This window comes from Diachasmimorpha longicaudata, chromosome 1 (assembly GCF_034640455.1).
Source record: "Diachasmimorpha longicaudata isolate KC_UGA_2023 chromosome 1, iyDiaLong2, whole genome shotgun sequence".
Lineage (NCBI taxonomy): Eukaryota > Metazoa > Arthropoda > Insecta > Hymenoptera > Braconidae > Diachasmimorpha > Diachasmimorpha longicaudata.
Genome location: NC_087225.1, coordinates 4,104,333 through 4,130,385, shown reverse-complemented (window position 1 = coordinate 4,130,385; position 26,053 = coordinate 4,104,333). Strand labels below are relative to the sequence as shown.

At 37.1% G+C, this 26,053-nt stretch overlaps 2 protein-coding genes across 6 annotated transcripts in view; one reads left to right on the top strand and one right to left on the bottom strand.

Annotated features, from left to right (window-relative positions):
* The first annotated feature begins 1,168 nt into the window (after window positions 1-1,168).
* On the top strand, window positions 1,169-16,012 carry LOC135167391 (uncharacterized). The gene is made up of 10 exons (XM_064130543.1): window positions 1,169-1,302; window positions 1,388-1,552; window positions 1,645-1,900; window positions 10,478-10,582; window positions 10,658-10,842; window positions 10,901-11,116; window positions 14,525-14,653; window positions 14,754-14,895; window positions 15,623-15,800; window positions 15,880-16,012. Exons 1-10 carry the CDS (start codon window positions 1,234-1,236, stop codon window positions 16,010-16,012), a joined length of 1,578 nt encoding a protein of 525 aa, XP_063986613.1. The 5' UTR covers window positions 1,169-1,233.
* LOC135167356 (vascular endothelial growth factor receptor 1) overlaps window positions 15,839-26,053 on the bottom strand; it is an 82,148-nt gene continuing 71,933 nt past the window's right edge. For 4 of the 5 annotated variants that reach the window (XM_064130477.1, XM_064130510.1, XM_064130502.1 and 1 more), the window contains exons 16-19: window positions 25,824-26,048; window positions 25,582-25,750; window positions 20,027-20,294; window positions 15,839-18,660 (exon numbers count right to left, since the gene is read on the bottom strand). In XM_064130477.1, the coding sequence (XP_063986547.1) occupies window positions 17,521-18,660; window positions 20,027-20,294; window positions 25,582-25,750; window positions 25,824-26,048 (1,802 nt within the window). In that variant the 3' untranslated portion in view covers window positions 15,839-17,520. The remainder of the gene's footprint in view (window positions 18,661-20,026; window positions 20,295-25,581; window positions 25,751-25,823; window positions 26,049-26,053) is intronic. The other variant, XM_064130485.1, reaches the window with a different exon arrangement.

The window sequence follows — 26,053 nt, the reverse complement described above, 5'->3', positions numbered from 1 at the left end:
AAAAGTGCAGCAATAAAAAGTCAGAACTAAAAGGCTCTGACGACAATTAACCAATAAATATAAAAACTCTGGAACGAGTGAATTTTGTATCTGGGGAAAACCCCAAAATTCAACATTTTCAACTGTTTATTTTCAATTATGTATCCTATTCTTCATGAATAAGCACTCTGTTATTGAGTTTCAACAGAGACATTATTGTTCACCAGAGCACACGTGTTTTGCTACGCAGTATTAATAAGAATACAATAATTAAATTATTAATGAAATTAAACGGGACATACTAGAATTTAAATTGACCGCCAGGTGCGCAATGCCACCTAGTTACGAACGGCCAACGACGTAACAATATATTCAAAATCCGCGTGGACGGCGCAGAAAAATTTGGTGAATTTTACTTGATAAAAAAACGTACAAGAACATTTTCATTCGTTTGTCTATACGAGTGTATCGTAGTCGATGAAGGGGGGAGTGGAAGGGGAAAAGGCAAGTTTGGGACGTGTCTGGGTTTGAACTATCCGAGTGACCGTCATTGTAATAAATGACCCGAACTCTGAACCAGTTGAATATTTTTCCCAAGATTTTTAAAAGAGAGGACAGTTGATGACCGTAATAAGAGTATAGAATAATTAAATAATTGTCTCGGATTTGTAGAAAAGTACAATAAAAGAACACGAATAATGAAATATTTTCCGGAATTGGAAGAAATAGAGCACAAAAGAAAACAAAAAGGTTTTTGCATTTTGAGAAATATTCTAAAGATTACAATTTTAACCGGAATAAAGCTTTTTTTCCATTCACGGAATACTTGACAATGTATCCTTTACAACAGCAATATTACAATCTTTTAAAGGACTAAAATTTTTGAAAGGACGAGTAATAAAATAATTTTAAGTACAATTTCTAAGAACTAGGTTTTTAGAAATTGTACTTAGAATTATTAAAAAACTGGGTTTTTAGAAATTGTACTTAAAATTATTAAAAACTGGGTTTTTAGAAATTGTACTTAAAATTATTTTATTCCGCGACGGAACACTTCTTAGAAAGTTTGATGGTGCAGGTAAGTAGCATGTGTGCTTTACCAACTGAACAATTACGTTCAAACCGGCATATGGCAATGCAGATCCTTAATCGATTTTATTGACATAATAATAAGAGCCTCAAAATTAGTGTTTCTCACATGTGAATTGTGCCCACTTCTCCTTCCTTTTTATAAATTGAACACAAATTTCTGAAATGCATCGTAAAAATTCATTGCGAGAGTCAATAAGTTTCGTCAAACCAAGAAAAAAAAAACCCGTGCAGGTAATACCACCTCTAAATCAGATGTAATGAAATCTCGCTTTACTAAAGCAAGAGAATTTTATTTTGATTCCTCAATTCCATTAAGGCCATGAGATTACGGGGGAAACATTTATTTCGCTCGGCAGTCAGGCGAGTGCTGGAGTACATAGATTGGTTTGTCGAAGATGTGGATGTTGAGGAGCTCAAGGATGATATGAGTATTGCCTTAGCGGAGCGCAGAAAGCCGGAAAAGAAACGATTAACGTTAGAGGTGAATATCTTTGACTAAATACATGAAACGAACGTTAATCATGAGTTTACATTGAATGCAAAATTAAATGTGATGATTCTTTGCCTTTGCAGGATCGCTCGCACCTTTTGATTCAAACAGATGCAAGGACTAGAGAGGATAAATCCTATATTATTGATTTAATAAAGACCTTGAGAGCCTTCAGAAAATATCCTGAGGATGTGAGGGATTCCTTGAGTGCTATTTGTGGATATTTGTCTTTCGGAAGAAATAGAGTGATAGTACGTCAGCATGATCCGGCCTATTATTTGTATTATATTATTAGCGGAGAAGTTTCATTGACGCGGGTGGAAAGAGATGCTGTCACTGGTGAATTGAAATATTTATCATATATTAGAAAAATCGTTCAGAATACCTATTGCTTTTGATGGAAAAATCGATTCGGAATTTAGATTTCTTTGAATTGGAATTTTGAATTTGTCTTGAAAACTTCACAGAATGTCTGCATCAGTTCTCGACAAATTTCCATGTATATGTAAAGTAGTCCATCGTAAACCGACACGTTATTCACTCTGACTCTCTCAGAATGGGATAGCGATTTTTATTGACAAAAGTACATCCAAAACAATCTCCGCAACTTTTTCAGATTTTCTGCAGAATTTGTACTGCAACTTCTAATGGGACTTGCGAAAGGGTTGCATTATACGTTTAAAGTAAACATAGTCGACTGGGGAATAACGATCTAGTGCCAAATCTTGTGATACTCGGCACATAGGTTTTTAAAAAAATTCGGTATTTTCGAAGGAAACAGTTACCTTCTAATAGTATCCATTTGCAACAAAAAAACATAATTGAAAATTATATTGCCATTTAGATGTCAACTATTTATCTCAAGAACCTCTTCAAGCACATTGTATTGTATTGTTTCCATACTGTGTTCAATTTTGAACACATAGGAGTGTAAGGTTCAGAGTTCTGGCCTATATAGAACAGTCTTTAAAATTCTTGCTATATGCCGAATTTTTCTTAGTGCAGTTATTGTGATGAGGGAAATTCGTTGGATAAATGAAAGGAACGTTGGGAAGAGATTTGAATCATCACTCACTATTTTATCTTGAATGTGAATTTATTATAGACAAAATATAAAAACTGAAGACCTCCGATGAGGTGACTATTTCGCGGTTGGGATGATACGGAGGGGTAGGAATAATTTTGGAGACAGCATGGACAATGTCAAGTGGGAGGGATGGAAAAATGAAAGAGCAAAAACTTTTCTAGCAATGCCATTTGATTGGTGAACTTACCTGTGATGGGACAGACCATATCATCATTGGATAGGTGCAATTAGGGAGAGAGGTTGGCGTCTTTTGGAAAAGATTCCTCAAAAACGTCTGTCTGGAAGAATCCGACCGTTAAGTGTAACTAACTGATTATCTTACTATCTGTGTAATAAATGCAAAAATAAGTCCAATAATGGCACCGTGTAAAGAAGGCCCATGGGACAACGAAATTATCGAATAAAATAACGAGTGAAAAGATAGTAAGGATTAGCCCCATAAAAACATCTAGACGATCTAGACGATCTAGACCCGAAAAGAATGACAGCAAGAATTTGGAATTTTACTGTATGTCTAGAACAGTGGAATTAGCCATAATTGAGTTCCACTACATCTGGTTGGGGAGAAAAATTATTTGAATGGATGTCAAGGAAAATTCTTAAACATAATTTGAAATAATTTCATTTCCAAAAAAAGATTGTAACTTCGCGTGATTTGATTCCCAACAGATGTTGATATGGATATAAGCCAAACAAAATTTTTTTGCTCGTAAAAACTTGAAGAAGAAATAACTTATCAATGGAAACCATTGAAATCAGATACCTAAAGCGAAATTTATTCGAGAACAGAAGATTTGGTTGAACTGTATTTACCATTTCGAAGATAATAATTAAGTGAAGCAACAAATGTTTATTTGTAAGCCGTGATAACGAGTTTCATGCCAAGAACGACACCCAGTGCAATACAAATAATCAAATTTAACGGTTTTATCGATTCAGTTTTACATTACGAAGTTTTACATCTCGCGAGCGGAGGGACTCCACTATCAGCTCTGTTTTCAATGGTTTTATAGTGGTTTGAGCATTGCTAATCTATTATTCGATAGATTTTCATGAATAAAGAAGGAAAAGCGTTGTGTTTTCGCCCTCCAATGGCATATATTCATATTTTTGGTCTGTTTCTGGCATGGAAAACGTCGACATTCTTCAAGAAAGTCGAGAAAACCTCCCAGTTCGCTAAATGTGACAGACTTGATTTTTTTAAAAGAATTCATAAACATGGAGGATGTCACACCAAATTTTTTGAGCCACATCTAAATTTGATAATATATCCTCATCGATTTTATTTAGACTTTATCATTTTCTTCTTTATTTTCTTTTTTTTATTTTGCAACCGACGATGGTATTAAAGGTTATGACAGTTTGTCATAAAATATACTCAATTTTGATAGAGTGGGAAGGAAACTCACAAAGGCAGAATTGTTAACTTCTATGTGATTTGAATGATTGCGTGCAACATTCAATACCACCGTAAATTGCAAAATAATTAAGAAAATAAAATACATGGAAACCTATTGCCATAATTTGGTGCAGCCGAAAAAATATTCTACACCATTCTACGCACAGTGATTTTCATGTAAATTACTTGTATAAACAACATAAATTACGAGTTTGAAAACTTGAATTACGAGTTCCTATCTCGTAATTCATGATTTCAAAACACGTGAATTTAAAAAAAAAGTGAAGTGAAACTTCTTAGCCATAGACTTAAAAACTGTTGTCTGAATTTTTTGTGATTATTTTTTTCATCCCAATTTCAACCAATCAAATGGTGGCATTTCCCGTCACGTGGTACAAGTAAAACGGTTTTACTTCGGATTTTTTTCGGATATTTCTCTATTTGTTGCTAAGCAATGAAAATATCGGATAAACAATTTGTACGCGTTTCAAACCCCAAAACTAACATTAGAAAAAATCAAGTTCAAAGACTTTACCTCGACATGAGCAGTTTTGGAGGAGGATCCTGGGACATTATTGATCAAAAATTTTGAAAAAATGTTCCTCATAATACGGTGAAGAGGAAAGCTACAATTTGGAAACAATTCTCTGCATTTTGTGCAGACCGAAAATATACGCTGGGAGCCACAACTACCAGTGAAAAACCATACCACATGACGTGAAATGCCACACATTTGATTGCTTGAAATTGGCATGAAAAAAATAATCCAGCCAAATAGCACTCGACCTTCAAAATTAATCGGATATTTCCCTCCAGTTTCCCTGAGTAGCACTGACCGAGATAAGTTTTGCAGATTAAAAAACCCGAGCACCCGAGAACTCGCGCTTCGCGCTCGGGTTTTTTTGCGAAACTAATCCCTCTCATTGGGACGCAACGAAACTCTCGGGAAATATCGGATAATTTTGAAGGTCTTGGGGTATTACTACAGATAATTTTCGGAAATTTTTATTGAGCCACACAAGAAGATTTCAGAACATTTTATCATTGAAAATTCGGGATCTCGTGGAGGAACCAAATGGAATAGTCAATTTCTGTTTCATATTTCCCGGAAAATGAACAGAAAACAAGGAACTTGCTGTCAATGCATTTTTGAATTCGGGGAACAGTGACACCGAAGCCCATTTAGGACAAAAAAATCAGGAAATTTACGATTTCATTGCAAAATCAAGGAAATTGATCACATATAATACCACAAGTGGTTCAAAATTATCGAATATTTCCCGATAGATTCGTTGCAAACAAATGAAGGAGTCAAGTTTTTCAGGCTAAAAAATCACGAGTGCGAAGCACGAGTGATTTTTCCTGAAAAACTTGACGACTTCATTTGTATGCAGGGAACCTAGAGGGAAATATTCTATAATTTTGAAGCTCGAGTGGTATTCAGGGGATTATTTTTCCTATCCAAATTTCGGCCAAGAGAATTGTGCCATGATATGAAAAGAGGTTTATTTGGTTAAGTGTCGTTTGTTTACCAAAATATTCAAAAAATTATCGCTGATATTCGAGGTAGGCTATACAAAATATCAACAAATGGTGCAATTCTATTGGCTGAAATTTGGGTGGGAAAAATAATCGCATGTAATACCACAAGAGCTCCGAAATTATCGGATATTTCCCGATAGGTTCGTTGCAAACAAATGAACGTGTCAAGTTTTCCAGTTTAAAAATCACGAGCGCGAAGCGCGAGTGATTTTTCTGGAAAACTTGACGAGCTTATTTGTTTGCAGGGAACCTTGAGGGAAATATCAGATAATTTCGAAGTTCGAGTGGTATTCGGGGGATTATTTTTTGCATCCAAATCTTGGCCGATAGAATTGCACCATGAGACATAATTTTCAACGAATTGCCATTTAATCTGTCAGATACAATTGAGGGTTACTTCAACATTTGTTTTTTTTTATATATATCAACATGCAAAATTTCCAGTGAAATTTCCAAGAATATCCGCTGAAATACCGTGTTGACTATACAAAATAACGTCGAATGGTGCAATCCTATTGGCCAAGATTTGGATGGGAAAAATAATCACATATAATACCACAAGTGGTTCAAAATTATCGAATATTTCCCGATAGATTCGTTGCAAATAAATGAAGGAGTCAAGTTTTTCAGGCTAAAAAATCACGAGTGCGAAGCACGAGTGATTTTTCCTGAAAAACTTGACGACTTCATTTGTATGCAGGGAACCTAGAGGGAAATATTCTATAATTTTGAAGCTCGAGTGGTATTCAGGGGATTATTTTTCCTATCCAAATTTCGGCCAAGAGAATTGTGCCATGATATGAAAAGAGGTTTATTTGGTTAAGTGTCGTTTGTTTACCAAAATATTCAAAAAATTATCGCTGATATTCGAGGTAAGCTATACAAAATATCAACAAATGGTGCAATTCTATTGGCTGAAATTTGGGTGGGAAAAATAATCTCCAATATTCATATTAGAATATATATTTAAATAAATTACGAAATTCTCATTTTCGTACCGCTTAAAATTCGGGATATTTACTGAAGGATAAGTTAGACCGGAGATTTCATGATTTTCAAATGTGTAAAAAGCATTTAATGCCATTGGATTGGTAATTTCCAGTGAACTATCCCGATATTGATAAAAAGGTTTTATCAGTATTGTTCATCATATTAACAAAATGAGCCATGTTCCTACTCCGAATCTAGTGCGTTTTCGGTTTCTCTCCCATGTCTCTTTCCGTCCGACCGCTCCACCACGCACGCATCCCCTCCCTTTTCCTGTGGCTTTTTCGTTTCATACGATATTGGAATTACAGCCCAACGAGCGCCAAGAAGTGTCACTTCAAAAAACGTAAATTACCATTTTGAAGACGTGCATTACGATTTTGAAGACAACAAAATCCTTGTTGTGGACTACTGTGGCTAATAAGACAGCGGAAGAGACGAGATGTCTATCTCCAAACCCTTACTTGACCATCACTAATCGCAATGCAAAACCAGTTTGAAATGGGTTGTTACGTTTCTACTGTTAGGGATTGTGATATTCGAGATAAGGTATTGAAATACGCCGATAATGAACGGCGTAGGAACGTAAAAAGAGAGACCAAAATTTAGACTAGATCAAACATGTTATTATTGATTAACAATAACTGGATTTCGCGAAGACCCAGGAGGGAAACTATCGGAGAGAAAACAGGAAGAGAAGAGAGATAGAAGGATAGCGGTTATTGTGATTGAAACGTAGAATGATTGGGGAAATTGAAGGAAATGTTTAGAATACGAAACTGATGCTCCTGTCGCGGTCTCCAGGGGTTGTTTGACCGATGTGGGGCTCGTTCGACTAGGCGGTTGATTGGAGGGGCGCGGCAGCAATCAGTGCAATGTCTTCGTGATCCCGGATTTCAGGCGAACAAGCTGGTCACTTTGAAGATGTGTTGACGATGTTGGAGCTTCCGTGAGGGGTTTTAGATGATTTTACGGGGCGGTGCAGAGGGAAAGTCCACTTCACTCGGAAGGCTAATCATTAAAATGATAAGGACAATCCGGATTAACCGCAATCATAAGTCAATTGCAGGTAGGAGGATTACACGACGGGGTGTCTTCGGTAGCCGCAGGTAGATTGGGACAGCTCCTTCTGATGATGATTTTCGAATTGCCTTTTCTGCGGAATGAGCCCCGTTTTATTATGAGAAAAGCGCGCCAATTGATAATATAGTGTGTAGAATCTTCCCCTTTTTTCCTTTTAGATCGGTTAGGGAAAACTTCCTTATTAGGAACTATTGGTGTCCGATTTAACGATAGTGGAAATGCATAGTTCACCGCTTTCATTAGGGCCAGTCAAAGTAGCGGATTAGCCCGCTCTTTTCCTGATGTCAATTTAAGCAAGATGTGTCCTATAAATTGTCGGATGTCTCAATGATCAGTCACCCTGTGCGATGATGGAAATCGATAGACACAAACTTTTTCGGGTGGTTTTCACTTAAGGGAAAAGGCGTGTTCCAAGTGGAACTATACGGGTTGGGCTCTAGGAAGCAATTGAGAAGTTTGACGGCATCAATGATAACGAATTTATCTGTCGTTTATGCAACTTCTGTCTCATTATTTAAATGAATAGGTGCGGGCCACGTAACATCCTAATATACGCTTTAAAATTGGTCAATTACATTTTAGAAATCGCACTTTACGTTTACAAACTCGTAATTTACATCTTGTGCAAATGTAATTTGTGTTTTCAAAATCATAATTTACACGTTTTAGTCTTATATTTTACTATTAGTTTTTTCTGTATGTATTTGATGCTATAGCGTACGATATGGATTTTTGGTGAGGACATTTGATGGATATTATCGTTGATTGTAGTGAAAACAAGGAGATTCTCATAGCATTTCGTAGTAATTATGAAACAACTAACATTGATATTTTAATATATGAAAAAGTCTGTTATAATAATAATTGCTCGGAGTAGTTGCCGCGATAGTCTCTGTAAAATTAATAAAAATAATAAATAATTACTGGACCCTTCTCTGAGGTTGTAACTCTCAGTTATACCAATAGGTACGGCAACAATATGTCCTGAACAGCTGCGAACGGATAGTGAACCGGAAGCACGAAATTGTTTCTGATTAAAATTTCAGAATAAATAGAAAAAATAAACGCGATTCACTCAAAATTATTTATTTTTAAGATGATCATAATCAAATGGAATTTTAAAGTCTATGGAAGTGGACATATGAAACACAACGGACATTGATTAGGAAAAGACCAAGTTCGACGGCCTTGTCTCGAAGGAGGTCTTAATTAGTAACGAACTTAGAAATTTTTCGTAAACTCTATCGCCTTAGATCACAAGAGAGTGAGGGAAGAGGGTTATCCTTTTTAAGGGAGAGGGTAGAGAAATAGTTTAATAGGTCGAAAACTACGGGAAAGCAGAAAAATATGCCCTAGTCTGTGAACTAGATGAAAAGTATGTTGAATCTTTTATTGAGGTCTCAAGAGACAAAAAAAGGAAAAATTCGACGCGGTCTCCGTGGATACGTTTTATGACTGTCATGGGTTTTTAGGGAAAAGGCTTTCCACTGAAGAAATTTGAGATAAGAAAATAATCTTTTGTACAAGTTAATTTTTATATGATGTCCAAAACGAGATAAATTGTGACTTTTAATGACTCTTACGTCCAAAAATTGAACCCCAAGGGATTTTAATTACTTATAGTATATCAGAAAAAACCTGAGAAACATAAAAGGTCGTCTTAATTTTTTTTTATATATAGTTCACGTCCGAACAATAATTTTTAATGTCAAGTTTGAAAAATCTATTTTCTTCCTCAATTTCAATCTTGTCCCTGTTTCTGACCATTTCAAGCATACTTAACAACAATAGATAGAGCTTTTTGAAACCAACTTGAACATACAGGGACATAGATCAATTCAACCATGAACTGATTAATCCATCCATACTATCTAAAAATCTCGAATTTCCACCTTTCCTATAATACTGATTGCTCCTAATTCGAGAAATTAGAAACTGCGAATTGAACGATCAGAAAGCTCCCATTCGAAAGAAAAAATGGCAGGAAATTGGCACAGAAATCATTAGAGAATAAAAGGTAAGAGAATATGTCATGTAAACAGTTAACATATATTGTTCGATGCGGGATCTGGTTTGGGGAGTGCTTTTCAGAGATGGGCGAGATAAAAGTGAATTACGGGAGGATGATGTGAAGGTCGGGAAACCATTGCACGTGCACGTCGGTCAAATAAAGTCACTTTTTATTAAAGTAAATGTCAAATCGCACACTGCACAAATTACGACGAATGTCGCGATGAAGACGAGCTGAGCAAACAATAATTGAGCGCACTAGAATTGTAAGTAGCGATCGTCGAAAATATTATAGAGAGCGGAGCAAAGAAAATGAGATATCAGATGCTATCGCATGCGAATCCGGAAGTGAACTGATAACCGTCACAGGCCCAGAGACGGCAATGGCCCCAATTCTGGGCCACTAGAGCTTACTGGAACCTTCCCGAAGGATCGCCGATCTATTAAGGACGTGGCGTCTTAGGTGCCAAATTAATTGACCACCGATCTCCGGCGGTAAGTCATCCGTGCGCGATTACTGATAACCATCCTATGAGCGGTGCGAATGAGTGTGAGCGGACGAGGACTTCGGTGCACAACCGAACATAGATATTTTCTCATATTGGGATATTGATTTTAAAGAATCGCACCACAAAATTGCTGAATCTTCAAAAACAACTGTGAAAAAATGAGCGGAGATTTATAATTTCCGAAACGAGAGTCCATCGCATGTTTTTAGCAAATGCATTAGGTCTTCTGTTGATTTTGCGATTAGAAAATTGAAAAGCTTGTGTCTAATTGTTCAATTATTTTCAATCATCAATGGAAGATGACCTGATAGAAATTTCTGGAGGCATTTTATGCTCCGGAGATATGTTCGGAGAAATAGCCCTTCTTCATTCTCTCCCGAGATCAACAACAGTCTCCACGATAAGTATTGAAATCGTCAAATTATAGTCTATTCTATTCTATTTGCCAACAGAAATTAAAAGCGTTTTTCAATTAATAGCTCCTGTAGATCTGTTGTACATCACTAAGTCGGATTTTGATAAAGTTCTGAAGAAGACCCTTTTGAAAAATTGGAACGTTCTCCAAGATGCCTTAGTGACCTTCAACTACTTCAAAAGTTGGGATGAATTCACTGTCCGAGAGTGTTGCATTCTCAGTAAAATAAAGGACTTCAAAGTGAATGAGGTAAGTATGCACCTTCTCCATTTCTGAGAAAGATAATTATGGAAATTTTATTTTAAAGATACTTTTAGGAGATGGAAAAGGAATGGTAAATTATGTCTATTTTCTACTAGCTGGGAAATGTCGGTTGATTGAGCATATGGTAATTTTTGAACAAGAAATGTGTGGCCATCTGAAATATGAATTATACAATCCGGAGAAGTTTCAAAGATATTCTACAAGCACACGCACCAGTCGAAAATCTGACAGGACCGAACTGGAAGTTTCTAGGGTAATAGTAATATAAGCTGATGACTCCAATTACAGTCGCCGGAAAAACAATACGAAAAAATTACTATCAAGTTAAACACACTGAGAGGAAAATATAATTTTGCCAATCATATTGGTTTTCAAAAAACCAATTGCCTGAAATTTGCATTGGAAAATCTGCTTTAAATTCTTGTCAGAAGAATATTTAATTGGCTAAATGATATTTTTCTCTCAGGGCAATTGTGGGGCGGAAGTAAAACCGTGAAATTCTACCCGAATTCCACAATAAAATTGTCTCCAGGAAAGTGAAAAATTAGTGAGTATTACGCCGAGGGAGGGATGCTTACACTGCAGTGTCCGCCATCGCTCATGTATTTTTCTCCATTAACCCTTCTATTTTTCAAAAAAATGTTCACTCAAATTGTTGGCTCTGCCATCAATTATCTGTTTTTTTGGCTTGCCAATATGTAATTGTAGCGAACGCGTTTGTTTCATTTTCTTTCATGACGAAAGCTATTCCACATGTTGGGTTCTTCACGATGTCCCTTTAGACGAATACAATTTATCATTCGATGGCATTATGTAGATTTTCACATTACATTCTTTGAGAGAGTCATCACTCTCATCGATAATCGTAGGATTTAACTAATAACACATGTTAAACATTAGTGTTTGTCCACCACAACTATTTATCAACCGATTTTTTATAAACGAATACTCTTACATTCTCTCAGGAATATTTCCGAACACCTTTATAGATGTTGTCATATCGAGAGAAATTTATTCACTTGGCGCGACTAGAAACGCATTTTCGGCCGCAATGACATAAAGTAATTATAGCCACCGCCAAAAAAGTGATTCTGACGACCGCAGCTTTCTCAAAGATTGACTAAAGCAGAAGATCAGGGCTGGAGGTTGAGAAACCCCAGCGGCATCGTAGTACCTCACCCCAGGCGAGGCAGGGCGTCACACGCAATGCGGGGGGTTTGTCCGTCAACCGACTAAGCCATTCCTCAGTAGCAGTCCCGCTGTCAGAGTGACTAGTTGAAAGAGGAAGTCTTGTCCTGTGCATCCCCGAAATGTTTTTTTCTCATTGAAATTAGGTAACACTAGGATGAGCAGAAAGGAGAATATGAGGATGATTCATTTAAATTTAAAGAGATTGGAGAGGCGGCATTCCGAACCCAATTACCGGGTCTGGTTTTATCATTTTGAAGTAAAACTTTTTTGCGCTCGTTGGGCTGTAAATCGAATATCGTATGTAACGAAAAAGCGACAGGAAAAGGGAGGGGATGGCGCGCGTGGTGGGGCAGTCGGACGGGAAGAGACATGGGAGAGAAACGAAAACGCTATAGATTCGGAGTAAGATACTGACTCATTTTGTTAATATGATGAACAATACTAATAAAACCTTTTTGTAAATATCGGGATAAATCACTGGGAATTACCAATCCAGTGGCATCAACCGCTTTTTACACATTTGAAAATCATGAAATCTCCGGTCTAACTTATACTTCAGTAGAATTTCCGAATTTGAAGCGGTACGAAAGTGAGAATTTCGTAATTTATTTAAATATATACTCTCATGTGAATATTGGAGATCAATTTCCTTGATTTTTCAATGAAATCGTAAATTTCCTGATTTTTTGTCCTAAATGGGCTTCGGTGTCACTATTCCCCCAATTCAAAAATACATTGACAGCAAATTCCTTGTTTTCTGTTCATTTTCACATATAATACCACAAGTGCTTCAAAATTATCGAATATTTCCCGATAGATTCGTTGCGAACAAATGAAGGAGTTTGGGTTTTTCCTATCCAAATTTCGGCAAAGAGAATTGTGCCATAAAACGAAAAGAGCAATGAAAAAAGGAAAATGATCGGTCAGTTTGACAAGGGGTTTATTTGGTTAAGTTAACGTTTGTTTTTATATATATATAGCCTACCCGCAGAATTATCAAAAAATTATCGCATATAATACCACAAGAGCTCCGAAATTATTGGATATTTCCCGATAGGTTCGTTGCAAACAAATGAAGGAGTCAAGTTTTCCAGTCTAAAAATCACGAGCGCGAAGCGCGAGTGATTTTTCTGGAAAACTTGACGAGCTTATTTGTTTGTAGGGAACCTTGAGGGAAATATCAGATAATTTCGAAGTTCGAGTGGTATTCGGGGGATTATTTTTTGCATCCAAATCTTGGCCGATAGAATTGCACCATGAGACATAATTTTCAACGAATTGCCATTTAATCTGTCAGATACAATTGAGGGTTACTTCAACATTTGTTTTTTTTTTTATATATATCAACATGCAAAATTTCCAGTGAAATTTCCAAGAATTTCCGCTGAAATACCGTGTTGACTATATAAAATAACGTCGAATGGTGCAATCCTATTGGCCAAGATTTGGATGGGAAAAATAATCGCTGATATTCGAGGTAGGCTATACAAAATATCAACAAATGGTGCAATTCTATTGGCTGAAATTTGGGTGGGAAAAATAATCACAAAAAATTCAGACAAAATTTTTTAACAATCTATGGCTAAGAAGTTTCACTTCTGTCGTGCATATATTTTATACACATATTTTTTTTACCGATATTCTCTCTCCTCGTACTTGTACTCACTTGAGTGAGGCCAAATACATTAGATGAATTGTGTCATTGTAAAACAACATGGAATTTGTCGTAGTTATGTCCGTTTCGACAACCATTGTGTTGTCTTCTTTTCCCTCCATGTTATTATCTGTTTTCCGACGCGAAATATCAGTTGGGATGTTTTCGGCAGAAGATTGATTTTTTTTATACTTTCTCCGGAAGGATTATTTTGTTTGTCTACCTTCGTGAACAACCTTTCCTCAAAATTTCATTTCCACTTCGCTCTAATCCTCAAACGTTACTTCCTTTACAGTTTACAGTTTTTATTGCGGAGGCGGTTATCCTTCATGTGTTTCCCCGACCTTTCGACCTCTTGGACCTTTGGACCTCCTCTTCTGCCGCTCAATACAATTTCTCCAATGAAATCATTCCTTTCCATTTGTAAATAACGAGCCATCATTCCTCAATCTATCCCTTCCGTTTTTCCAAATTTCCGTAAACATTTCGACAATTTCCCAATAGTTAGTTAAAAATCCATCTTCATCGAGCACAGTTCAAATTGTCATTCCTCGCGGTTCCTTATCCGATCATTTACTAAGTATTATTTTTGTATTAATATTAGTGGGTGAAATAACATTTTTTATGTGTAATTATAAATATAATTTCAGTAAATAGTGAGTTATATTTTTTATTTAATTCCCAAGACTTTTCGCCCTTCCAACAGTTCGCGTTTGATAATTGTTTCACTCTGCGAACAACCTCAAACGTTAACAATACTTTGGTAATGTCCTGTGCATAATATTGGTGCATTCACTAATCTCATTGATTGTATCTTCTTAGGAAAAGGATGATGAGAGATTAAACGAGTTCCAAGTTCCAGATTATGCAGGAACGATTATTGCTAACGGACCACAAGAAAAAGTAGATATGGATCGTCACAGTGTCGTTACAACGACTCTCCAAGATGTTGTACGTGAATGAAATAATTCACCAAATTTCAGGCACTTCCATTCTTTTCTCTTACTTCATGATCATATGAGTGAATTTTTAAAAATATTATTGCAATTAGATTAATCAATGGCATGAGATAACGGATGTGGCTGCGGCTTTGATGAGACAACCATCAATATCCCAGCATACATATCCTGAAGGAGTTAGGACAAGATTCATGCAAGTTTGCGAGTTTCAACGAGGAGCATGTTTTGGTTTAGGTAATTGAAAGAAACTTATGTTCGGTAATTTTCACCTTTGTGAATACAGTTAATGCGGATATTTTACCACCTGAAAAAGACATAATATCAACAAACAAAGAAAATGGGAATTTTTTGAGATGTCTATTGAGATTCAACAAAATTTGTACTATTTTGTTATCATTTCACTAGAAGATTTATCGGCTTATCAATGGGATATGCACACAATTTTTTTTTGAATCCCGGAAATAATATCCCGGAGACAAAACTGGAAAAAAAATTCCCAAGATAAATCTTAGCTTTTCATTTTTTAATTTATTTCAGACATATTTTGATTTGAAATGAAAATTTCCAAAAGACAGGATTTATTTTCATTGAATTAGTCACTACATTCACAGTTTTAAGAAAATTTAAATTAATAATTTTTGTTTTATATGGGGGGGGGGTGTTTTCCCAGCCTCCCACCGGGGCTTCGCCACGGACCATGCCAAGGGCTCTACCCTTGGAGGCCGCCAAAGGCGTTGCGCCCCCTGGACCCCCGCTGTGTTAGTACATAAAAAAAAGGAGAGGGGTGTTTGGCAGGCCCGCAGAGAAAAGGGCAACGGGGATGATATCCGTGGCCGGGGGGATATTTTTTCCGCCACTCTTTTTTATAGGACCACTGGAAACTGAGACATTTTTCGAATTAAATTTTCTGGCTTTTCTATGAACTCTTTACGTGCTTTTACTTACATTTACTGCAATACAGGAGAGGAGATGAAGAATCGTCGAATTGTATCGATGACTCCAGTTCGCTGCCTTCTGGTTCCCCGCTATTGGCTGTTCGCACATAATCGTGGGAACATTTGGGAACGTGTGAAGCTCTTCATGAACAACAAGTACCCATCCAGAGATCAACTATTCAACAAGTTTCTCTCGGACCGAAGGTAAATAACTAATAAAAGTAATTAAACATCCAAAGTACTAGATTTATAGTTTGATATTTATCCATACGTTTACATACAGGTCGATCCAATATGAAAAAAATATGATGACAGACATTATAAAAAGGAGTAAAAATATTTATAATAAAACTACCATTCACGATGTGCCTTATTCTATCAGAGTGAATGAAGATATCGAAACTTTACAAGTATAAAATTTTACAGTCGCTTACATAAACTTATGTACTACCTCACGTAAGTGAAAAGTATTTATGGTTTGTTTTTCTATCCTTAGATATGTAAAAACATTAAGTGATTAGTGCTTTTCATTTTTCCTCTTACCATGACGGTGGAAAAATATTATAATCCCACAATCAATAAAACTTGACGATTTTCTGGCAAGTCTATCGATATTTGATTCATGTAATCATATAAAAATGTTTATGTATATGCAAACAGCACCGGTGTATCCAGAATCGTACGAGGAGACATTCTCACGACAACGGGAAACAATCTCTATGATATAATCTCATTGTCACTACTATTATTTCAACATTTGCCAATTCAGCATTTAAGGGGGAGAAAAAATGGAGAACTCACGGAAATTCATAGCAGTGATTCAGAAAAGATGGAAATTTATCTGTTCTGATTGTAGAACTCGGTTGAATTCTATTAGTGAGAGAACCACAAGAGATGCAACAAATATCAATCAATTGAATGACATTGTGACAGCCGGAGGAGATACCCTTTCACAATAAAGTATCAGTCAATTGGATAGAGTTCAACCTCGAAAACAAGTCGATTTTTTGAAGTTGTGCGAAGCAATCAATAGAGGAACGGAAAAAAGTATTATTCATTTTTGTGTGAAGCGTTTGTCCAAAGAATTGTAATTTTAAAAAATAACTAAAAGAGGTCGATTTTTGTCTAAGTTATGGGCATTTCGCAACAATGGGATGAGTTAAACAATTTGATCAAATTTAAGAAGTCATCATAATTTTTGGACAACGACAGAAAAAATCGATCTACGATAAGGAGAATTTGGACCCGTTGAGTTCTGATGCAATTTTCTATACATAATTTACAAATAATGACGAGGATCCTCAGTCATGCTGACATTTATTATAGAATACTCTTGATAATCAAGATTAACCTATTAGACAAGTAAACTTAAACTCAATGTCCGGGGCTCAGAACGGATATGAATCCGAAGCAGTTAACATTGATCACGGGTCGGCCAGACTACCAGAAACCTGCCTTCTTGGATCCGTCATACTTTTCTATATATTACTCCCATTATTTTGAGTTCTAATGATCCTACGATTGTACTCATGTTTGTTATCGCCGTATGCGGCTTCGATTGCATCCTACTGAAGATTCGATGTCTTCCTCAGCGCTGCAGCGTCAGGGATTCTGAGCTCATTCTCATCCGAATGTTGTCACCATTTGGCGGAGCAGACTCACGACTAGACCATCGAACGGTGCGAACAACTTGCATACGTAGGGATTATTAAGAATATCTCCTCTTAACTAATTCTTCGCCTTCCTCTCGCGAACATCTTTAAGCTAGGTCTTGATGAATCCCAGCCGTGGCACCAAAGAATATATAAATATAATACAAGCCACGAATGGCTACTCAATCTCACAATTATATCGACATTCATCATGAAGCAATTACAATTTCAGTGGAATATTATGAGTGAATTTGCTTTTGTAAAAAGCAAACTCACACACCCGATATTCCAGGCTGTTGTTCAACATTGAGTAGAATATAACTGGGATTGGTGAAACTATCCGGAGAATCCCTCCTCAGATCATTCTTATTCCGGGGCATATTAACGTAGTTATCCTGAGTTTTGATCAGTCCAGGATTGCACTCGCCCTTCCTGTTATCACTACTCGCCGTATCATCAATATGATCTTTCTCATCACCTACATTTAGATCGAAGCTTTTTAAATTATGTGGGGTGTTGCAGTACCCGGAGTCCCTCTCCATAGAGTTCTTCACAGGAACCGCGCTCGTCTTCATCGCTTGTCGCTGTCTGGTGAATTCCGCTCGGCGTTCTGCGACATTTATCGGTTGTAAGTACGTATCATCCTCATTGGGTTTCAGCATCGGAGCGAATTCCACCGCCTCTGACTCGGAGTCCGAGTGGACCTGATGTTTCTGAGGTATGGGAAATTCGAAGTGCGTTTCTTGAGCAGGGACTCTAGGATGGAATACGTCATCCGTATCATTTTTGTAAGTTGATGGAGTCATGCAGAGATACCGATCATCGGTAGTGCTGACCTTGGGCAAACATGGAGTATTTACGTATAAAGAAGGGGAGGAGAGAGCTTCGTGGTCAGGGGCTGACATCATTTTCAAGTAATCGTGCTTGATAAGCAAATTCATATCCATGTAAGGCGTGTTCAAGTCCACGTAATGCATCTTGACACTCTCTTCCAACAAATTTCCAATGCTCTCAACCAACTCCGCGAATGTTGGCCGAAGCCTCGGCTTGGCTTTCCAACATTGGAGCATAATGTTGTAAAGATCTTCAGTTGCAAATTCGGGCTTCTCCATTCTATAGCCTTCGATCAACCTTGTATACTGTTTCTCAGCTTCCATACCTGGGTAGGGAGTCTTGGCGAGGGTGAAGAACTCCCAGAGAACAATTCCGAAGGACCAGATATCTGATTGTGTTGAGAATAGTCGATCTCTTATTGATTCTATCGCCATCCATTTGATTGGAAGAGGCGCATCGCCCTGCTTCTTGTAATTGTCATCGTTGTACATACTTTTGGCGAGCCCAAAGTCACAAATTTTTACGACTTTGTCTTCGGCGAGGAGGATGTTTCTTGCTGCTAAGTCTCCGTGAAGTACCTGAGCATAAATAGGGCAAATTTTACGGGTGATAGGATCAAACATAGCCAGTTTAATAATACATATAATCACATAGCCAGTTTTTATAATTCAATATCAGTTGGAGGAACTACTTTAATAACCCTAACCGAGGACGTGTCGATTCTGGGATTTTCTCATACACTAAATCGCCACGGAATTGGTAGATTTGATAAACTCGATAGGAGTCAAATTATTTCTTTTCTGTGAGGAGCATATACTGCTGCCAAATTAAAAGGATTCTTTGTATGTAAAGAGTGTATATATTGAGAGCAACGGCACTATTCACGTCTTATAAGAAAGGAATATTTTTTTTCATTTTTACGTTCAATATTTGAGAAAACGGTGCCTTGAAATCAAGTGAAACACTCCACTTCACAATGATAGGAAACATTTTTGTTCACTCGCACATATCGGGATATTGAGGAGGTGATTGTGGGAAGAGTTGAAAATGGAAATTGTCAATTAGAAAAACGTTGTCATATCACTTTTCACTTTTTTCACTTTATTTTGACTAAAAATCAAGAATCTCTACGAAATTGTTTTATAATGTATGGATATCAAACACGAACTTATTATTATCGATGGGGGAGTCAGAGTGACAACAAAACACAAAAACAAGTGAAAAAATCCATGCCGTCTTGGCAGAAAGTGTGGACCATAAAGAAAGTCGCGGTTTTAATCTGCATGAAGAGGAGGTTTTGGGATTAGACCCTTTACTTGGAAACTCAGAAGGGATAAAATTCAAAAACTAAATGGTTGGAAATTTCCCAAGACCCTAAGGAAAATGGAACCTTAACATTTGAACCGTAATAACATTAATCGCCGCGTATGGGGTTGAGGTAAGGTTTAACCGTTATTAATAGCACCCGAACATTTGAGGAATTTCAAAGAGTGTATGCAATAAATCGTTTAGGGGACAGGCAGATGTTTCCTAGAAATTAAGAGGTTGGGGTTTTCGTCAATATTAGCGATTTTATGTTCCCCAAGATTGAGAATAATTTTAAGACGAATAAAAAGACCCCAGCTGCGATGGAACAATTATCATAGGTTCCTCTAACAATGATCTTTTCAATTATTTTTTTAAATGTAACGTTTCCAATTCATTGAAGTGCATTCATTGAAGTGCATATTTAGAATTACTTTACTCATTCATTCGCCGTGGTTTTCTAGATTCACTTCCATCTGTATCATTTCCAATGAAAAATTATAGAATCAGGAAATGGAGCGATTCCATTGGGGAAGATCAATAAGGATAATCAACGATATGGTTTACCGCCGTTTAATAATATCGCTACTAATTTTTGACTTCGAGCGCTCTGTGAATAGTTACAATAAGACAGCTTACCTTCCTCTGACTTAGATATTCCATTCCTCTAGCAACTTGGAATGCCCAAGATAATAGATCTTGTGTGCATATGGGTTTCAGATTACTATCCTTGTAATCTCCCCGATAATTTGATCGCCAGGCAGGCTGAACGGAATTATTGCTGAGTGCCATTCCATCCGGTGTCATAGTCACACCCTGTGAATCAGGATCGGGACTGTATGGCCCTGAATCGCCGTTGGAGCTCAAGCTAAGAGTACGGGAAAATGATAAGGTCGCATATTTTATCCTGCTTGACGATATGCAGGTAACAGGAACGTGTTAAACCACAGACCACATGCACCCAGTCCCATCCAAGGTTTTTATAGCGTGAGGTCATCAACGAAAAATCACCAGACGACCATGAAATTCATTCGAAATTATATTATAGGCATTAGTACTATTTTATTGAGTTGAATAATGTATATAAAATGGAATAGAAATTCTGTGGAAATTCATACCAAATGAGTTATCGACTGGCCCTGATTTTCTATGATTTGAGGATAGCAAAAACTAACTTTCCATATCTTTCAGATTTGTCATGAACTTAACTTACAAAAGTTGAAAATTTTTACGAGTTTGTCGCGTTTTATTTCACTAAATGTTGTCCACTAATAGTTTTTCCGTGGATATTGTGAACCGTCTTGCGAAATTTCATCTTGAATCTATTTAATTTTTTTTGTAAAATTAATATCAGTCTATTTGTAAGTTCACTTCATGCTATTTATTGTCGAAGTCAGCTTACTTCATTTCAAGATATTTTCACCAAATTCATACATTTTCGAGAAGGAATTACGAAACATGAAAATAGAAAAATAGAGGACAAAACCTATCTTGAATAAGTTATATAAGAGCGCAAAATTGTCTTCATTATAAGAGTTATTAAGAAAAAAAGAAAAAATAAAGTACAAATAATATCGTGAAAATGAACGTTGAAAATATCTGAAGAAAAAAACAAATGTCGCGTTGTGTTCGAAATTTATTCCGACATTAAAGATTAATTAAAGTTATTCACTGAGTTCGCGTTCCTGGCGGTTTCCATTCGACGTTCCAAAATCGCGCAAAATCAGCTTAATTTAATTCAGTGACTGTGCTTCGCTATCTTTCCAAATTGAACGGCTGTGTCGTTCCACCTTCATCAAGACACATACAGACTTCTCGCGATCATTCGCTATTGAATTTCGGAATCGGCTACAAATCATCGGCTCAGTGTTTACCGGTGATTCGACTACAGGGATAAACTTTAGCACAATTACGTTCATCTCCCTAGTGCTGACTTCTACACTATAAACAATTAAGTGTATTTCGAGCCCAACGATCTGGCTGGTGGCTTGCAAAACGTTCACATCACAGCTCATCGGAACATTAACTTGTTGTAATGAATGTTTACCTATTAGATGATTCGACGACTAGACCCACATACTAAAGTCTGTGCAACGAAATGATAGATTATATAGTGTAAGTGCCAATCACACGATTTACTCCGTTGTGGATGTAATGTGCCCGATTTTATCCATTATATCTGTTAATATTTTCAACTAATCAACTCTTCATTTATTTCAATTAACGTATTTTTTTATTAATATAGGAAAAAACAAAATATCTTTGATTTCCAAAAGGTCGAACACGTTTCTTTTAATTCACCCCATTCTCCCATCTTCACCAGATAGCCGTCGCCATCATGTTTTGCATCCTCCGTCGTCGCGTAGACTGCTAGTGAGTGAGTAGGGTCCCTATGGCCGCCACATCTATCGCTAGATTGTACTATTCAGATGGAATTATTTTGCCATCTATTTTTAACGCATTTAAATAGTTGGTATCGTTGCCGCAGTAGAAACATTCTCGCGATTTTACACATATGACATATGAAATCTTAGAAAGCGGGTTTGAGAAATTTGGAAACTGGAAACTATCAATAAATCTTAAAACCTTTCAACGCAGTCCTGGTCACCCAAAACAAAAAGTTGTTTGTAAAGTTTTTTCAATAGAGTTTTCAAGTGCAATTTGAGGCGCGCAGTCAACTGTTTGGATCATGAAATGTTTGCCAGAGACAGTTTAATTTTCCTCAAGAGGAACTAAAGTATTTTCTATCACCCTCTGAAAGCTATATGAGACCCCTTTGTTCAAATCACGTAGCATCGAGAGTGGGGGTTGGGTCAATTTGAGCTATCACGGGGGTATAAGACCAACCCCATCACGAAGTTAACGGCTACGATTGGGCTCCTACTCCGTCATGTCGGATGAACCCTGCCATCTTCAAGACTTAGAGTAATTGCTCGAATACAACTACCATCAGATCCATTATACAGGGTGTCCCAAAACTCAACGTCCAAACTTTAAACTTAAGTTGGGGGTGAAATTCTGGATCGAAAAGTCCTGAGCGACTTTTTGATCAGACGCACCTTCTTCAACTTATTCAGGGTTGAAGTTGGACGAATCAGGGGCGTGGGGCAACCGGTCGCACGACGGTGAGGAAAACGTGCGAGTGTGGTGGTGTCCCCACCACACGGTACTACTCCCCTGCGGCAGCAAAAAGAGATGACTGGCGGCGGTGGGTAAGAAGAAGGGGAGGGAAATGAAAAAAAAAACCCAAAAAAAAAATCATCAGCGATTGATCATTCTTTTTCTCCTTCGCTGAAAGAGAAAATGAAAATCTCATACAGGGCTAATGGGGTTTTAGAAAATTAAATCCCCGGTTTTTTTGCCAGCGCTGTAATTTTCAACGCTGTTTTTTCTCCTTTTCGATTAGATTAAGGGATGGAATGCGCCTCAATCGATGGGGAATTTATTCATCCATCGAATGCCCTTGATTTCATCCTTGGCATTAATTAGGGGAGGAGTAAATAATGTTTATGTAGCGGGCGGGAATTCATTTTTTTCATTTCCCTCCCCTTCCTCTTACCCGCCGCCAACAGTCATCTCTTTCTGCCGCCGCAGGGAAGTAGTACCGTATGGTGGGGACACCACCACACTCGCACGTTTTCCTCACCGTCGTGCGACCGGTTACCACACGCCCCTGATTCGTCCAACTTCAACCCTGAATAAGTTGAAGAAGGTGCATCTGATCAAAAAGTCACTCAGGACTTTTCGATCCAGAATTTCACCCCCAACTTAAGTTTAAAGTTTGGACGTTGAGTTTTGGGACACCCTGTATATCAACTGAAAATCCACGAACTATAAGAAAAAAAAGTGCCCGGCGCATTAGTGGGAGACCTGGTTTCGATTCCCGGTTGGGTTCAAGCGGAATTGTCTTCTCTCCAATTCTAATTCTCTTCCAATTAGTTGATGCCTGAAGAGGGTTAGACGGTATTTCTGGTGAATTTGAGAATGGCTTTCTGTGTTAAAACGGAATTTTCGTTTCGTTAATTCTAATTATCTTCGCATTTCGAATCTGATGGATCATATATAGCTTTGTAACATTCACTAAGCAGCACTATAAAATTTGAAGGTCTATCGTTTTCTATCTGAAATTCGATGAAAATTGAATAGAAATCTCTTAAAAGTTCTTATCGAGGTCGGTTTATTTCTTTCTGCCTTCTTTCATTTTTTGCTGTGTCATATAGCAATTTTTCGATAACTTATTGTGATTGGTTAACGATGAAGGCTGAATATAGCCGATTATTGCCGACGTTGGCCTTCGTCATGAGAAATGTGGCATTACGCTGTAAATTTTTACGAGGCCGATATAGAAGTTTTCCTAAGCTGATGTAGAAATTTCACTAGGCGGCTTAGTGACTTTTCTCAGGCCTACAGTTTTTGCCGATATTGTAAAGCAGCACAGTAATTTCTATCAGAATTCACTATCAAAATTGTCAAATCTTCCTCTTCCTGCACTATCAGCCGCACTAAAAATAAGAAAACGATTTAGAGCGCGACTAACTAAAGATCCCTTGTTCTGGCGTAAATTCTTAATTATACGAACTAGCGAATACCTTCACTCTGAAGTCGACTGATTTCGTTGTCATTCTCTCTTACGAGCTCAGTATACAAATTATACTGTAATGTAGTGTCGGAAAATTTTATAAGTTTTATTTAGGATAGGATAATTGATGAAGGGACAGGCGTGAGGTCGTTTTATTATTTTATTAAGCGCCGGAGAAAATATTTTCGATCCCTGCCTGACGCACGCTCGTCGAGTTTTGGCAATTCCCCAAAATTGGAAGATGGCCATTATGTTCGAGGGATGCTGTGGACAAGGGAGGGAAAGTTAAGAAAAACTGTCTGGGACTCACAGAGCAACGCGGATGACTTTGGAGAGAGTCCATTTCGACCCACAGTTTTAGGAAGACGTTCCCCCACGCAAGTATTAGAAGAAATACTCTTTAACGAAGTTTAGACGGACCCCTTGAAAGTGGTATTAGATAAAGTCGCAACGGAACCACGGTATAATAATAATAATGTTGGTCATAATTAGTAACCTAGTGTAAATTGACGACCCTAATTAAAGAAAGTCTATTAACTGTAAGCTGTTTTATCTTTTAAAAAATTATCCCCACAGTAATTTTAATTTTATTTTTGATCAGTAAATTTCTTGTTATTATTAGCTGAATGTTTGTTGGTTATTTCATCAAATCGATCATTCTTTTCTTGAGAGTTCCAGTGATTGTTTTTTTTCCGATTCAATTAATACTAAGGACGAAAACGGTATGTGCAGATGTGCGTCGAGTTTGAACGATTTTGGAATATCTACTCTACAACAACAATAGAACTTTGTAATTGCTAGGTTAAATTATGTTTTAATTATTATTTTTAATAAACTCTGGTCCACCTGACTCCAAAAAAACTTATTCTTTTAGTTATTTCAAACGTACACAAATTCCATACCAAATTATGAATACATGTAGCCCAACTCATTTGATATGAAAAAACTCACGAAAAATTGCGGCATTTTGTAAATGGAAAAATACGTCGATTTCGATTTTGTTCAAAGGTGAGAGAATGTGCACAGAGATTTTCATGCGCTAAATCTCATCGGAATAAATTACACCAACAAAAGAAAAGCATGAAATTTTTCAGTTAACCCTGTTGAACTAGTCCAATGACTGAAGCGCCGCCCGCTTTAGAGTCAACAAAAATCGTGAAAAATGATAATTCTTGTCTCTCACTGCATTGAATTCATTGACAATTTCTATTGTGCCCATACTCGCATCAATTGAGAATCAGACAAGTGCGAAACGTCAAATGCATAAGTAATTCTCGCGTTTTATTTTCATCCAATTTCGCTACGAAATCTAATCAAATTTCATCTATTTTCATTCCTTATTTCTTAAGAATTGAAATCTTCTTTGTAACATAAAATTAATCAGTGTTTCTCATTTTTTTTTACCCATGGAGAAATAGCATAGACCTAGCTTTAGCTAGTTGACTCTGGCGGCGAATGGTTTTCAGTTCAAGAGGATTTAATGATTTCCTGCGAAGTTACTCTATTGATAAAAAATAAATAGCATCGTCTGCAAAGTTTGGTGACAATTTTACAAAACTATGCAATCACCAGGTTATTTACACACTCGTGAGGCTTTGTATCTTAAAACACTGACCTATTAGTGCTTCCCACGCTGAGTGTACGATTCAGTAAATCCGACCCGATAGACACATCCATTTTTCCCGTGGCCGGATCTATTTGATTTACAAAGTCCGATCTGTGACGGAACAAATAGTTATGCACATTTCCGTATCTACAGTACTCCACAATTACCAGCAATTCACCTGGAAATTGAAATGATACTTTTGAATATGTAGTTACAATTACTGGACACTAGCGTGATGTTGAAATACTGACGTTTTGCGATATTTTTAGTACAGGCACCGAGGAGGTTGACAACGTTTAAGTGTTTACCAAGGTGAACCATGATCTTGAGCTCACTGACAAGTGCTCGAATGTGAATGGACTCTGCAGAACGTTTCACCATCTTCACTGCAACTGTTGTCGTGTCTTCGTCTTCCATTATTCCTCGGGCTTCGGCTTTCATTACGACACCGAACGCTCCATGTCCCAATTGTTTACCTATT

Bases quoted from the DNA above. Each gene is read 5' to 3' on its own strand.
- LOC135167391 (XM_064130543.1), top strand. From the start codon at position 1,234: ATGCATCGTAAAAATTCATTGCGAGAGTCAATAAGTTTCGTCAAACCA. The intron at 1,553-1,644 runs GTGAATATCTTT...TTGCCTTTGCAG, and splicing joins AGAAACGATTAACGTTAGAG to GATCGCTCGCACCTTTTGAT. The intron at 10,583-10,657 runs GTATTGAAATCG...TTCAATTAATAG, and splicing joins AACAACAGTCTCCACGATAA to CTCCTGTAGATCTGTTGTAC.